The following is a 16,310-nucleotide window of genomic DNA, read 5'->3' as shown; positions in this document are numbered from 1 at the left end:
AGGATGTTGTACTCTAAATTGTTTAACCCAGTCACTTTGTTATTATTGAAAATTAAGATTTTTCTTTTGCTTTCTTTTTTTTTTTTTATTAACCATTTGTTTATTTTTGAGAGACAGAGAGAGACAGAGTGCAAGCAAGGGAGGGGCAGAGAGAGAAGGAGACACAGAATCTGAAGCAGACTCCAGGCTCTGAGCTGTCAGCACAGAGCCTGACATGGGGCTTAAATGCATGAACTGTGAGATCATGACCTGAGCCGAAGTCGGATGCTTAACTGACTGAGCCCCCCGGACACCCCAAGATTTTTCTTTTTGGTACAATGACCATCTTTATAAAGCCTTGCTTTCTTACCATTTATATCAGTTTCCTAAGCCTGTCATGACAAATTACCACAAACTCAGTGGTGTAAAACAGCAGAAATTTAGTCTCTCACAGTTCAAGGAACCAGAAGCCCAAAATCAGAGCATTGCCAGGGCTGATTCCTTCTGGAGGCTCTATGGGAGAATCTACTCTATGCCTTGCTCTTAGCTTCTGGTAGCTACCAGCGATCTTTGGCATAACATCATCCCTCCAGTCTTTGTCTCTGTCGACACATGGCCCTCTTCCCAGTATGTCTGTGTACCTGAACCTCCCTCTCCTTCCTTTTATAAAGACACCAGTCGCTTGATTTAGGGTACACCCTGATCCCATATGGCCTCATCTTAACTACATCTTCAAAGACCCTATTTCCAAATAAGGTCACGTTCTGAAGTTACAGGTGGACATGAACTTTGGGAGACAATATTCAACCCAGTATTATTCATTATAATTCATTATAAAGTATCACCCAAAATCAGTATGGTCTCTCTTTTGTGGAGTAGGAGATCTTTTGAAAGATTCATTTGAAAATGAGGAGAATGGTAAAATAGCACTTGACTTTTTGTTATGATGGTTCCTCGAGTTAAACTAGTTCACACCCTCTTTTTGGGTATTTTATTCACATTGTTAAGAAAAAAGCAGAGAGATATGTGGACAGGAAAGGGTTGGCAGAGCCTTACCCTTCTCAACTCTGACTTGCATGTCTGCTTTTAATCTAGAGCCAAATAACTATCGAACCATGCATGGCCGGGCAGTAAATGGCAGCCAGTTGGGAAAGGATTACATCCAGCTGAAGAGCCTGTTGCAGCCCATCCGGATTTACTCCAGAGCCAGCTTGTATGGCCCTAATATTGGGCGGCCCAGGAAGAACGTCATCGCCCTCCTAGATGGGTAGGTCATATTTTTTAGCAGTTCATATGACACTATTCATAAGTGTAATGGATTAATGTATTTGTATTTTTCCTGGTTACTTGTAGTCTTAAGAAAGATGGAGAGACTTTTTCCATAGTGACTTCCCCAACTCTAAATTAATGATTCTCCATCAAACAGCGGAAGAACTTGTCATCTCTCCAGGCCTTCCACAGTCAGCAGGAGGTGGTGGGACTGGGGAAGGGTATCACAATCTCTTGGGCAGGTTGGAAGGGATTACATTGTTTTAAAAAACACATTTAATATTAAAGCATTTGATTGCATTTTATATTTTTAAAAAGTCAAAATACTATTACTGTATTCTTGTGACCTCTTATAGAAAGTAAACCTTAACATAACCCTAGCCGTTGGAGCTGGATTAAAAATTTGAGAATCACTATTACTACTTGTAGATTCAAGCACTACTTAACTGATAGACTCATTAGTAGGTATTCTAGAGAATTGCTACCATGTGATTACTTTGACTGAATCTAATAATCATTTTAAGCATTGGTTATGGATGAGGCACTATGCCCAGTCTTGCTGGTGGGCCAGGCCCAATTGAACCCATGCAGGTTAGGTCCAGTTATATAGGGTCAAAGGGAATGTCTGAGAGAATGGTATGAGGAAGGCTGAAGAAGAGGAAGGCTGTATGTTGAATCCAAGACCCAAAGTGGAGATGTGACTTAAGCAGGAAGGGTGGGAACTATGAAGTGGGGAGAGTCAAAAGTTCCCCCAGAACACAGAGTATGCACCAAGACCCACCTGTTATGTGCCATCCTGTCATACTCTGGGATGAAGATGGTTACTCCTAAGAATTCAAAGATGAGTAAGACATTTTCCAGTGAAGTGCACGTTCTAAATGAGGTTAGATAAATGCCATATGAATACAAAGAGAGATTATCTGAGGAGAGAAACCTTTGGCTAACCTCCAGGATGGCCCTTGTGACTTAATGGCTCTTAGAACTCTCTCTCCTCCTTTTGTGGTGCCCTAGTCTTGATCTAAGGTAATTAACATAGCAGACATTATTGAAGGTTTGGGAAAGCATACAGATTTACAGTGTAACAACATTAATAACCTGAAATTTAATTTTAGGCACTTTCCTTCTTACAAAGAATCCCTAAGTCCTTACTTCAGCTCTCCTTTCCCCATCCTTCTCTTTTCTCCCCTTGTCTCTCAAGAGCAACTTCCCCTTTTTCTTACACAACAATTTCATGATTTTGGCTCCTACCCACAAATTCAGCTCTTGGTTTCCTTTTGCATACTTTCACTGAACTTTAAAATTACTCTGTGTGTGTGTGGGGGGGGGGGGGTTGTGATGGAAATAGGTTGATTTCATTTTATGTATTACAATTGAGGAATAAGAATCACATGTATAGAACTTTATTCATAGTTCATAATATATAATAAAGCAAGGTGTGTAACTATCATTTTAATCCATGTAGTTATTCTTTTGGATTGTCCTTTTTCCATAATGATTTCATCAATGTATTTCATGGTACTGAAATGCCTTTTCACTAACATGGCCTACAGGGTCAATTCACTCATCCTGCAAACGTTCCTTGAGTAACTGCTATGTTCTGGGTGTTATGTTCAGAATTAGGAATGTAATCATAAACAAAAACAGATAATTTCTCTGCCTTCATGGAGTATAGAGTATGGTAAGGGAGACATGGAGATTAATTAGCTGATCTTAAAATTAAGACAATAACAAGGAGAGGAACATGGTGCTATGAATGACTATAAAGGCTGGGATTTAACTGAGTTAGGAGGTCATGGAATATGGAGTCCACTTCCCCATACATCCAAAAACTAATAGGACTCCAGAGAATAGAGAAAGTCATTTAGGGAAAAGGAAAGGTACTGATAAGAACTTTTAAAAATTTTATATGCCAGAAAAAATGGAAATTTATCTTTATTAATGTGTATGTAATAAATATACAGTGAATTATAACTTGAAACACATAAACATTCCCAGCAACTCAACCAACAATAACAAAAATGTCAGCACTCTAAATTACCAGCTCTTTTCCAATCCTCCTGGTTATACCGATATAGTTTTACATAGTTATGATCATTCTACATGCATCATTTTGAGTTCTGCATTTTTTATTCATTGCTTTATGTTGCCCTTTTATTATTTCTACATAGTTTTCATATTTGTCATTCTTAATAGCAATGAAATATTCCATTGCATTAATGTACCAAAGTCTGCTTAAACATTCCCTCACTGCTGGGCATTTGGGTTGTTTCCAGTTTTTGTCTGTAATATATAGCACAGCTATAAACATCTTTATACAAATAGGTTTTTTATTTCTTTTGAATTATATCCTTGGGCTATATTCCAAAAAGTTGTGTTTCTGGGTCAAAGTATATGATAATTTTTATGGCTTTCATATTTGTTGCCAAATTTCTTTTCAGAATGACTTCACCAGGTTGTAGGGCAGCAGTGTATTAGTATATCTTTTCCCCCAATACCCCACAGCAATGACTATAGTCATTTTTATTCATTTACTCTAGTTTAATTAATGCAAGACTATGCCACATGGCTGTTTAAATTAGAATTCTGTTAACTATGAAAAGAACTGAACATTTTCCAAATCCTTAGGTTGTCTCCTTTCCCGCTATCCCATGTTTGGTTAATGACACCATAACCATTTGCCCGAGGTGCGGACCAGGAGGCCATTTTACATTCATTCCTCTATTTTGTTCACATACTCCATTAGTTAGTTATTAAGTTCTGTTATTTCTGACTTCTTAGTATCAGTCACATCCCAGCTTCTTCTCATTTTTATTTTAAACCTTATCATTCTTTCTCTTAAATAGTTTTTCTATATGTAGTCTCAGACTCTAATTATTTCTCCATGTATTTCTTCTGAGTAGTTTTCTCTTCTTTAATACAGCATGTGGTCAAATCACTCTTGCTTGAAATCCAAACACTTTCACATGCACCCCTGGCCTGTAGGGTCTAGTGCCTGCCTCACTTTGCAGCTAGGAATCAGCTATACCCCCTGTGCACAATCTGCCCTTAACTACATCAAAGTATACCTATGCCCCTTTTTAGTTTGTGTAATTTTCTTTGGAATATCACTCTCTACTCTCATGTTTCTTCTTTCCAATAGGTCTTCTCTGACATCCTCAGGCAGAATTTCTTACCACCGCCTCTGTCTTTATAATAGCATTTTTAATTTTTTTTCTCTAGCACTTATCAAATTGATGATAAATTATTTATTTATATATCTGCCTTCCCTAATAGACTGTGGACTAGGATCAGGACATGGTCTATATTTTACTCATTTAGCCTCAGAACCTATGAATACTGTAGGTGTCTTATAAATGCTTATTGAATGAATGTTGACTTATTCAACAGCTGGTTCTAAATTCATTGATCTAAAAGCAGTATGCATAAATGTGATTGTGAAGCATTGTAAATCATTGTATAGTAATTTAAATAAATTATGGTGATTTATATAAATCATAATCATTAGCTTTAGCTTTACAGAACCAGTTTTAAGCTTTTTTTCTTAGGTAGTTACAGGACTAAACAGGAATATCTTCTCAGGATATAACTTCACTAGGACAGCAATAGAAACATGAAGTCTCATGTTTCTTCAGGGACTAACATATTGCCTGGAATATGAGAAATAGTTCATAAAATGCTTGTTTTATTATTTCCATTTCCTCATTGGTGAACTGCCCTTTTTTTAGTCAGTGATTTGTATCTAAAGTGTAAGAATTGTTCTTTAGGGTTATATCAGTTTCCTGTTTCTCTTTTGTAAACTTGTATGCAACATCTATATAATGATAATTTTATCTGAATCTATTGCTTTTCTTGTTACTTTGAAACATGTTTTTGTTTTTTCAGAAGTTTATTTTTATTATAATTGTTCTTGTCTACTTTCTTGTTGATAGCCTTTGCTATTTATTCCCTTATTCATTTAGGATAAAGTTACTATCTAATTTTCATCTAGGCTTTCTAATGTTTTAATTTCCCAGCTCTTTTAACTTACAAAGTTTTAACAAAGTTGGAGTTTGTTGCCGTAACTGCTACAGAGTAAGGACCTAATCTATTTTTGTTTAATGTGGCAGTGTGAAGAAAAGCAGATATTCAGTGAAATAGTGTTTATTGAGGCTCTTTTTGAGGCTTTTAAATCCTAGTGAGATGACTACTAAATTTCCACCTCAACATATATTGAACACCTACTTTGTATTTGATCCTTGCTTAAGTGCTGAGTATATATTGAAGAAAAAAGTCAACGTGTTTCTTACCTTCTTGGAGCTTAGCAAGAGAGCCACAGTAAATAAGAAAATGAATTATTACAAAATATGTGTAATTCTGTGAAGGAAATAATCAAGATGACTGGGGTTGAGGGTCTATTTAGACAAGGTGATCAGAAAAGACTTATCTGAAGAATAATTTATTTAAACCAAGAACAAAAGAATGAATGGGAGCCAAATGTTCAGAGTAGAGGGAAGAAAGTTCTAAATAGAGTTTCTAGGTCATGTTTTTCAATGACCTGAATCAGAAATAAGGATAAGACATTTGAGGAATAGAAAGATGGACAGTATAGTGAGAAAAAGAATGGTAGATAGGCCAGGACCAGATCATTACTGGGCTGTGTATACCATGGAAAAGAAGTTGTATATTTTATTCTATGAGCAATGAAAAATCATTACAGAGGTTTTTAAAAAATTTTTTGACGTTTTTATTTATTTTTGAGAGACAGAGGGAGACAGAACATGAGCGGGGGAGGGGTAGAAAGAGAGGGAGACACAGAATCCAAAGCAGGCTCCAGGGTCTGAGCTGTCAGCACAGAGCCTGACATGGGGCACGAACCCACAAGCCACAAGATCATGACCTGTTCCAAAGTCAGATGCTTAACCAACTGAGCCATCCAGGTGCCCCATGACAGAGTTTTTGTAAGAGCAGTGACATCTACTGTATTCTTTGTGCCAAATAGATTTCAAGGTACAAAAGTAAGCGATCAGAAGAGCTCAGCATGAAGACTGTTTCACTACAAGACCATGGTAGATTGGGTTAAGGTAATGGCCGAAGAGATGGAGAGAAGTTAAGGTAGACATGATTTATTGATGGGTATCTCAGCAAGGTAGGGATGAGAGAATTGATAAAGGATGAATTCATCCTTTTGGAAGTTAACATCTCTTTCAAGGGCCATCACATGCAGAAAAGGGAGCCTTTCAAAAGGAAGTTATACCAAGAGGAGCACACATTCATATTCATGAAATACTATCTCTAGAGAAATAAAAGATAGCTTTAAAATTATTGGGTGTGCTTCACGTTCAGGATAGTGATCTGAGGACAAGCTGCATTTCCTTCTAGAACCACCATCCCAATTCCTATTAAAAATTGATTTAAAAAAAAAGTTCGTAATAACAAACACACAAAAAAGGGATCAGAAGCTGATGAGAGATTTTTGATAGATTTCTATAAGACAGTAAACAGATGGAAGCCTGTTGACAGATTAAGCAGAATGAGGAAGTGGCAACCCAGACAACATGGGCTCTGGGAAAAGATAGCCAATCCATCTTGCAGAAGGCTGAGAGTCAGGAGGGTTTGGAGTGAGAAAAGGGGACCAAGCCAAGGGGTTTATATTAAATTCTGTCTGCAGTGGAACTACACTTACAGTTCATCTCTCCCTTCCATTATTTTAAGTCCCCTAACCTGCCAATATAGAGCAAAGACAACTCAATCTATCATCTCCAAGCAAATCCCTTCACCAAAGAAATTGAAAGGATAACCTAGGGATGAGCTAGTATTGCTAAGATAGAGATATTCCTGCATAATAAAACACTAAGATAAAGCACTATGGGATACCCTAGCCCAAAAGCTGTCTATGCCCTACTGTACTCCCCCTCTAAAGTGAAATGTGTTGGTGAACAAGTTCTGCCCATAAAATAGAGATCCCAGTGAAAGGAGAGACTTACCTAAAAAGCCCAAATATTCAACAGCTGAGAAAAATCTGTTCATGCTACCAGAAGAATTTACTTAGTCCCCAACTTTTAAATATGAATAGATAGCCAAAGACCACAAGACATGAGAACAAAACCAGTAGAGGGGCGTCTGGGTGGCTCATTCAGTTAAGTGTCCAACTTTGGCTCAGGTCATGATCTCACAGCTTGTGAGTTCGAGCCCTGTGTCAGGCTCTGTGCTGACAGCCCAGAACCTGGAACCTGCTTCAGATTCTGTGTCACCCTCTCTCTCCTCTGCCCCTCCCCTGTTTGTGCTGTCTCTCTCTATGTCTCCCAAAACTAAATAAACATTAAAGAAATTTACAAGTGAAACCAGTAGCATGAAGGAGAAAACCCAATAAACAAACAAGCAAACAAACAAACCCAGGAAGAATCATAATTCAAGAGCAGAATTTAAAAAATAAAAACCTCTAATTAGTATCCTCATAAAGATATAGGAAGCTATTGTACTTAAAGAGTAAAAACACATTTCTGTGAAAAAAGTACCATCAGAACAAAAAGATATCTTTTGAAACTAAACATAATTGCTGAAATTAAGTCCAATAAAGGTTAGACAATGATTTCTTGGGTACAACACTAAAAAGATAAGTGATAAAAGAAAACATTGATTAACTGGACCTCATCAAAATTAAGTTTTGTGCATCAAATGACACTATCAAAAATGTAAACACACAGAATGGGAGAAAATATTTGCAACTCACATAACCGATAAGTGACCTGTATCCAAGATTTATATAAAGTACTCTTACAAATTAGCAATAAAAAGACAAATAGCCTATTTTAAAGATGAGCAAAAGGGACTTGGACAGACATTTCTCCAACGAAGATATACAGATGGCCAGTAAGCACATGAGTGGATGCTTAATATCATTAGTCATTTAGGGAAATACAAATCAAAATCACAATGAGATAACACTTCAAATCCCCTGGGATGGCCAAGATTAAAAAGACATACAAGAATAAATATTGGAGAAAAGAAAAAGAATACAAATTGGAGACGTGGAGAAACTGGAACCCTCATACACTGCTGGTAGGAATGTAATATGGTGTAACTGCTTCAGAAAACAGTCTGGCAATTACTCAAAAGTTTAAACACAGAGTTACCATTATGATTCAGCAATTCCACTCCTAGGTATATGCCCAAGAGAAACAAAATGTGTGTTCATAAAAACATGTAGACAAATATTCATAGTGGCATTATTCATAATAGCCAAAAGGCATAAAAAAACAAAATACCCATAGCTGATGAATGCATAAATGAAAAGTGGCATATCTCTACACTGGAATATTATTGGACAATAGAAAGAAATGAAATACCAATATATGTCACAACATGGATAAACCTTGAAGACATTGCTAACCGAAAGATGCCAGTCACAAAAGGCCCTACATTGTATGATTTCCTTTATATGGAATGACCAGAATAGGCAATCTATAGTTATAAAAATAGATTAGTGGTTGGGTAGGGCTGGTGGAGCTTGTGGGAAAATGGAGAGTGACCACTCATAAGTATGGAGTTTCTTTTTGGAATTAAATATTCTAGAATTAGATTATGTATAATTCTATAAATATAACTTATTGAGTTGTATACTTAAAGAGTACACTTAAATAAATTTCTATTGAATCATATCTTCAAAAAGCTTTTAAAAAGAATTCTTTTAAAGAAGTGGAGGATAAAATCAAGAAAATCTCCCATATGCAGAGCATTAGACAGAGATGGAAAATTTGAGATAAAATATTACTGTTTAGAGGATCATTTCAGGATACTCAAGCTGTCTTATAGAAGATCCAGATACAGAAACAAAGAAGAAAATTGTGGTTACAGAAAAGAAGGAAAATTTTATAACTTTTATAATGTAAAAGTAAAGGAACAAGTGACAGAAAATAGATGATGGAAGTGGAGAGAAGAAATAAATCATACAAGGGCTGATATCTCAGATAATATATGTGGAGTCAGAAAATATTGTGTAAACCACTGAAATAATAAACAAGGAGGTGGAGAAATGGGGTCTCAGTAAACCAAGAACAATGAGTTAACTCTTGGTTAGAAGGATTTAAGGTAGCATTTCCTTAAATATGTTCTGGTGAATATCACTTTTTGTAGGATATTAACATTATGTTGGGGGAGGGGGTAATAAAACATTCCATGCCCAAGTAAGTTTGAGAAATACTGGGATACACAAATATATTTTTGTGTATACACTTCCCAACACCTTTAATACATTAGTTTACATCCTGAATCTCCAAGAAGGGGATTTAGCATGCAAAATTTCTTTTTTTTTTTTTTTCTTTTCTTTTCTTTTTTTTTAGATTCAGGAAGAATTTTTGTCAATGGATGTAGAAATTTCAGAAATCTCCACTAACCACAATTGAATCTACAAATTCCATGAACTATCCAGAAGACATATACCCTAGGTTTTTTTTTTAATGATTTTTTTTTCAATATATGAAGTTTATTGTCAAATTGGTTTCCATACAACACCCAGTGCTCATCCCAAAAGGTGCCCTCCTCAATACCCATCACCCACCCTCCCCTTCCTCCCACCCCCCATCAACCCTCAGTTTGTTCTCAGTTTTTAAGAGTCTCTTATGCTTTGGCTCTCTTCCACTCTAACCTCTTTTTTTTTTCCTTCCCCTCCCCCATGGGTTTCTGTTAAGTTTCTCAGGATCCACATGAGAGTGAAACCATATGGTATCTGTCTTTGTATGGCTTATTTCACTTAGCATAACACTCTCCAGTTCCATCCATGTTGCTACAAAGGGCCATATTTCATTCTTTCTCATTGCCACATAGTACTCCATTGTGTATATAAACCACAATTTCTTTATCCATTCATCAGTTGATGGACATTTAGGCTCTTTCCATAATTTGGCTATTGTTGAGAGTGCTGCTATAAACATTGGGGTACAAGTGCCCCTATGCATCAGTACTCCTGTATCCCTTGGGTAAATTCCTAGCAGTAGTACACAAAATTTCTTAAACTTATTTGATCAGAGTCTTATTTTAAGAGACCATCTTGAGAGACTCGTGTACACTAACGTACTTGGACTACACTGACTGGGAAAGTGAACCCTGATTTAGGTGAGGGATGGCAGTAGAGCAGACAATAACAAAAGAATTACTATTTGGAGAATTCAGAACGTGGACCACTTTAATAGTCGAGTTATCAGTGTACTTGCTTCCATTTTTTTCCTCTCCAATCTATTCACCACTCAGTTGTCAGAAAATGTTTTACAAACATATAATTCACATAATGTAAGTCTCTTGCTAAAGACTCTTTAATGACTTGTCATTGCTCTTAGAATAAAATTTAACGTCCTTATCACATCTGACAAGGCTCTATAATGAACATTCTGGCTGCTTCCTAGCTCTTCATTCTTATTTTCTCCATTTTTCCCTTTTTCTTACTTCACTCAAGCCTCACTGGCTTTGTATGCACTAAGCTTCTCTTTATTTGAGGGCTTTCACAAGTGCTTTTCTTTCTAGGGTGTTCTCTCTGCTTGCCACATGGCTGGTTTCTCCTCATCTATCAAAGACCTTTCTTGTGTAATTTAGCTAAGTAATTCTCTATCAGCATACTCTGTTGGTTTTCTTTATGGCATTTATCATAGTTTAAAACTACATATTTATTTTATGTTTATTTGTTGGTAAAGATTACAAACTCCCATTATGAGGATGGGAAGTATGTCTGTTGTATTTACCAATGTGTATGTAGTGCTGGCAAAAAGCCTAATGCATAGCAGGTGCTCCAATTTGTTGAATAAATGAAAATGGCAGTTATCCTAACATCTACAGAGTAGCTAGTGGAATATTCTAACCTGAATCTATGCTAGAAAAGAAAGCTAGACAGGTCCTTTAGCTCCCATGGCAGCCCAAAGAGCTGTGGAAAGCATTCTAATGTGGGCAACAAGGATAAAAGCAGAAGAGAATTAGGCAGCAAATAATGGCCTTCTCCATCACAGCAGACCACATGATCTATGCTATATGCTCAGTGGTCTACAAACCAGAAACAGAAAAATTGCCTTTTTATGTCCAGAATTTCTATCTTGAGTTGTGTCAAATTCTTCTACTAAGTCTAATGCTGATTTATGGACTCCACTTAACACTTCAAGCATAGATAATAATGAAGGCTCTATAGGTAAAGATGAAAACCACTCTGTGTTCGTATTACTGGGGTCCCATTATGACTTTTGTGAGCTGTATGCATGTTTTTTACTTCATGGGTCCCTTTCTCCATAAAGACATTGAAACAACAGTCTGTTTTCTACTATGGTGAGTAGGATTAGGGAAAAAATAGCAGGATGGTGAAGAGCATGCACTTTGTAACTAGATGACACCCAGGTTAGTGACTCATTAGGTCATCTTGAGGAATTGTATAGAATTTTATAGAGGAGAAGATCTCAATCTTCTCCTCTATAAAATGGGACTAATTAAATTACCTACTCTTTATTTTGTTTTTGTTTTTGTTTTTGTTTTTAATTTATTTGAGAGAGAGAGAGAGAAAGTGGGGGAGAGGACAGAGGGAGAGAGAGAGGGGGGATCTTAAGCAGGCTCCATGCTCTGTGCAGAGCCCGATGTGGGACTTGATTCCATGACCCTGGAATCATGACCTGAGCCAAAACCAAGAGTCAGACGCTCAATCTACTGAGCCTATTTCTTAGGTTTATTGCAGAGTTAAATGAAATAATGAAGTTAAAGTTCTTGGCGCAATTGACACCAAAAGGAATATCAGCCATAATTGTTAAGAATAAGTATATTTCAAGGATGGAAAGGTGGGTTTTTTTCCTGTTTTATTTGCATATAACTTTATGTAGCTTTCCTAGAAGTTTAGAGAATTGAGTTGAGATGGAAACGAGAAAGATTAGTTACAAAAACATGTCAGGATAATGAGGGTGATCACAGCTCCACCTCCTGCATAGAAACCACCACATTCTCATATGGAGTGAGAAGATGCACAGCTGGGGACAATTTGGTGTACAGGGTAATTATTACAATGTTATTCCTAATAATTGTTCTGTTTTATTTCAACTGTGAAAGAGTTATATGACTTGACCAAACTACAAGAGGAGAGAACAATTTATTCCTCTTAGTTCCTAAGAAGAGAGTTTCCATCTCTGCCTCTAGAGAGGAAAGGCCCCCAGCAGCTGTTCAGTACTCATTAACAAGGAAGCATTGGCTACTGCAAGGGTCTGCTCCCTAGCTAAGCATTGTGTTAGCGACTACTACTACTAAACTTTCTTTCTTTTATTTTTTTTTCTGGAAAGGACTTCTTTCCTGATTAGAGAAACAACCCAATTCCTTCCCTAAGCCCAAGGCTATCAATTATTGCCATTATGATGGAGGATGTTTTTCTCTTCCTCCAGAGTCAGAGAAGTCAGATGGGGATTAGAAAAAACATTGAAGAAGGAGGCTAGAGTCCTGGGGCATAGACTTAGATTTGACACAGATGGTCTTGGAAAATATTCTTCTTCACTTCCTTTTTTTCCATTTCTTTTCTCATTTTTTTCTTCTTCTACTGTCCCTTAGAACTCTACTTTCTCTTCCAAGAATGGCCTACCCTAACAGGTGCTACTAAGATCAGAATTTGTCAAAGGTATGCACTATGGTCCTGCTGCATTAGAAGCACCTAGAGAGTTTCTTTAAAATGCTGCATGTTTCTTAAGGTCCAGTGCATACCTACCAAACCAGAATGTTGGGTGATGGGACCTAGATAGGATTTTGAACAGCAACTCCAAGGCATCCTTTGCACACCAAACCATGAGAATCACTACCTTTTAGTATAGGAGAATGAGTTTTAATATCTTTGTTTTACAGATAAAGGAATGGAGGTGCACAGATGTTAAATTATTTACCAAACTCACATTTATTGAGTGTCAACAGTATACCGGGCAGTACCCTTGTTCCTTCATATTATCTTGTTAATCTTCACAAGGCCTTTGAGAAATAGGTGCTGTTACCTTCCATTTGAAATGGTTTAGGGAGATTAAACAACATGCCCAAGGCCACATGGCTCATAAGCTATGCAGCCAAGTCTTAAATCAGATACCTGTCTGACTCCTTGGGCCTGTGGTCTTTCTACTCTATGGTACTTTTTTCTTGAATCTTCATTTTTTAATAGAGCCACATGATCTAGCATACTAGAAAAAATAGAATCCTTTCCCACCTTAGTTCAACACTGTTCACTCTTCTGGACTCAGCTTCATACCAAGGCTTGAGCTTTTGGAAAGTTTAGTTTTACATGTGAAATTTATCATGACATCTTGATGCATTTTTCCTTCTTCCCACCAGGCTCCACAGCCAGGGCAAATCATATCAGGCCTTCTTTGCTTGAATCCAAGCCTTTATGACTTCCTTAGCAACATTTTAGACAGTCAAGATGTGTCTGTAATAACACTCCCCTAACCAGCACCTTCCAGCTCCAACCATAGCCTTCCAGATCTGTTTCAGTATCTTCTCTCATCATCCCCCAGTCCACTGCCAGTTGCCTTCATTTTAATCAAGCAAACTTATTTTGCCCTTATATATTATTATCTCACATCTGCCTCCATTTTGTTCCAAACATGGTCCTATAGCCTCCCTCCTTTTAACTCCCCATTAGCAGCAAATAGGCTTCATCCTGGGGGCCAGTTCCAGGTAAGAGTGCCTGGCAACATGTCTTGAGAAGGATTCTTAGGTCAATTGTCAGATTAGTGAGACAGTATTGAGATCTATTACCAATATCTTCCATGGGCTCAGAAAAAGGGGGCAGCACTATACACATCACAAGTTTGCTATCTTTACATGGTTAAAACAAGGGCTTTAGACTCAGAACTAGGTTTGAATCTCAGCTCTGCAACTTATTACCTGGGTGATCTGGAGCACAGTTTCCTCATCTATAAAATGAAAGTGATAATACAGAACTTACAAGGCTGTACATTATGTAAACCACTTACCAAATGCCTGTTAATCAATAAATGATAGCCAACTTTTTTTTTTTCCTTTTTTTCATTCAAGTTTGCCCTTAAATTAAACCTCATGGATGTGACTTTTATTGGCAAGAAAGATTGGTTGAAGAATCTCATCCATCTCAAGTTCCTGTATATTAAAAGCTCTATAAATCTATCAAATTGAAGGAATTGTAAGCCAGAAGGGAAGCCTAAGTAGAGAGTTGCACTAGTTATTAAAGTCAATGAACATATAGCCATGCTATTTATCAGCTTACTGCCCATGTAATATTATATATAAATAGGAGTGGGGAGAAAAAGGGAAGTGAGGGAGAAAGAGGAAGAAGGAGGGAGGGAGGGAAAGAGAAAGAAACAGAAAGAGAAAGAGATGTATTAATATATCATTTGTTCTATGCAGTGTCTAGTATATATAGCTCAATATATAATTAGCCATGGAAAAGTAAGTGGCTTTGGACCAAATAGAAGATGCCTGGTTTGCTGTAACTCAAGATGAATAATTTTCTCACAGGTTTTTCCTAGGCTTTGTGCAGAATGGCTGTCATATCTTATTCATGCTAGTTACATAACCAAAGTTCTCTTTGTGGACAAGGGAAAAAAGATCATACTGCCACAGTCATATTGAAGTTTGTACCTATTTTAGACCTCCAGTTCCCTGTGAAGGATTTATCCTCCTTCCTGGGAGCAAAATTCAGAATCCAGTTTTTAGGGTTGCATTCTGTGGTCCAAAAGTAAAAATCAAACCCCAAAGACCATGAGTAAAGATGTGCCTTATTATAAGAGAGAGCTGTGATATGCCCTGGGAGAGAAGGCTCAACAATATTTCAGATACGTCATATGTGCAGGTGGATAACAAAGGAAAGAAATTCTCCCAGATTTGGGATCTCTTGGGGGAGGAAAGGAACTCTCACAATGAAAGGGGATATTTTGTTCTTTTCCATAGCAGCAGATTGGCTCCAATGGGAAAGATCCTCCCAATACTGAAAGGTCTGCCTGGCACTGGCCAATTTCCTTTGATATAAGTCTTTGCCCTTTCCCTCTCTTATCCTTTGCACAACTAGGTGTCAGCATGAGGGCAGACATCTCTTGTTCTCTGAGATAATCATCCAGGATTTCTGTCTTCATAATTCAGGTGTGGAGACATCCAACTTTGGAAAACCAAGATCTTCCCCTTTTGTTATTCACATCCTGGGTCATCTTTTACTTATACATTCATAGACCTAAATCTAGGGATTAGAATGGAAGTAGATGGCTGAAAATCCTTGGATAATACCAGACACTAAACGGAATTTCACTTTCCCAGTGGTATTTCACTCCTGACAGCACTAGTCTGTGTGCATGTTATTCCACCTCTAATATTACCATTGCTGAGCATTCTGCAGCTGTGTTGAAGTCACTCATTTATGTGGTTTGGGCTAGTTTCTGAGAAACACGCAGAACTAGAGAGCAGAAGAATCCATCAATGTTAAATTTGAACAAAGAAAATGATGATCTTTTTGGACTTGTTACCTTCCACAGTGCCAATATAGATATAAAAACAAAGTATAGAAATGATACAGATATAGGGTAGTTACAGAGAGCCCTAATTTTCAGGGAAGGAGCATGGGGGTGGGGGGAAGCCCCCAGACTCAGTAATATCTATTCCTTGGGGTTTTGTCTAATTAATTTCCTTTATGTGTTATTTCTGTGGTTGTTTTTTGTATTTTAGTTTTAAAAATATATATCAAAGACTTCTGAAAACAGAACATTTCCCTCATTTGAGATAAGTTTTTTATACTTCTCAAAAAATAAGGGTATGTTTGGTCATCTTAGTAGTATTGGGAAATGCATATTTTGTTTGACATTATTTGTGAATTAGATTTTTGCTCCTCAGAATAAGTGTAGAAATGCTTCCATATGTTTGAAGTTGGTTTCATCATTTGGCTAGGAGGGAAAAAGGAAGAACGTAGTTTATAGCAATTTTCATGTGAATACATATTTAATAATGGCATTTCCTCAAAGTTAGCTAAAACAGCTTTTCTATTGCTTCAATATACTACTAAAGATAATAATATCGTTTGTTTCTAAATATTACATTGTAATTGAAATATTCTTTAAATATAATGAAACTAA

At 37.0% G+C, this 16,310-nt stretch overlaps 1 protein-coding gene across 2 annotated transcripts in view; it reads left to right on the top strand.

The window, feature by feature from the left end:
- HPSE2 (heparanase 2 (inactive)) overlaps positions 1–16,310 on the top strand; it is a 666,791-nt gene that overhangs the window by 433,635 nt on the left and 216,846 nt on the right. For both annotated transcript variants that reach the window (XM_042960186.1, XM_042960187.1), the window contains exon 5: positions 1,075–1,246. In XM_042960186.1, the coding sequence (XP_042816120.1) occupies positions 1,075–1,246 (172 nt within the window). The remainder of the gene's footprint in view (positions 1–1,074; positions 1,247–16,310) is intronic.

The sequence above is a fragment of the Panthera tigris genome, chromosome D2 (assembly GCF_018350195.1).
Source record: "Panthera tigris isolate Pti1 chromosome D2, P.tigris_Pti1_mat1.1, whole genome shotgun sequence".
NCBI classification, from domain to species: domain Eukaryota; kingdom Metazoa; phylum Chordata; class Mammalia; order Carnivora; family Felidae; genus Panthera; species Panthera tigris.
Note: the sequence above shows the minus strand (reverse complement) of the source record. Positions and strands in the feature narration are given on the sequence as shown.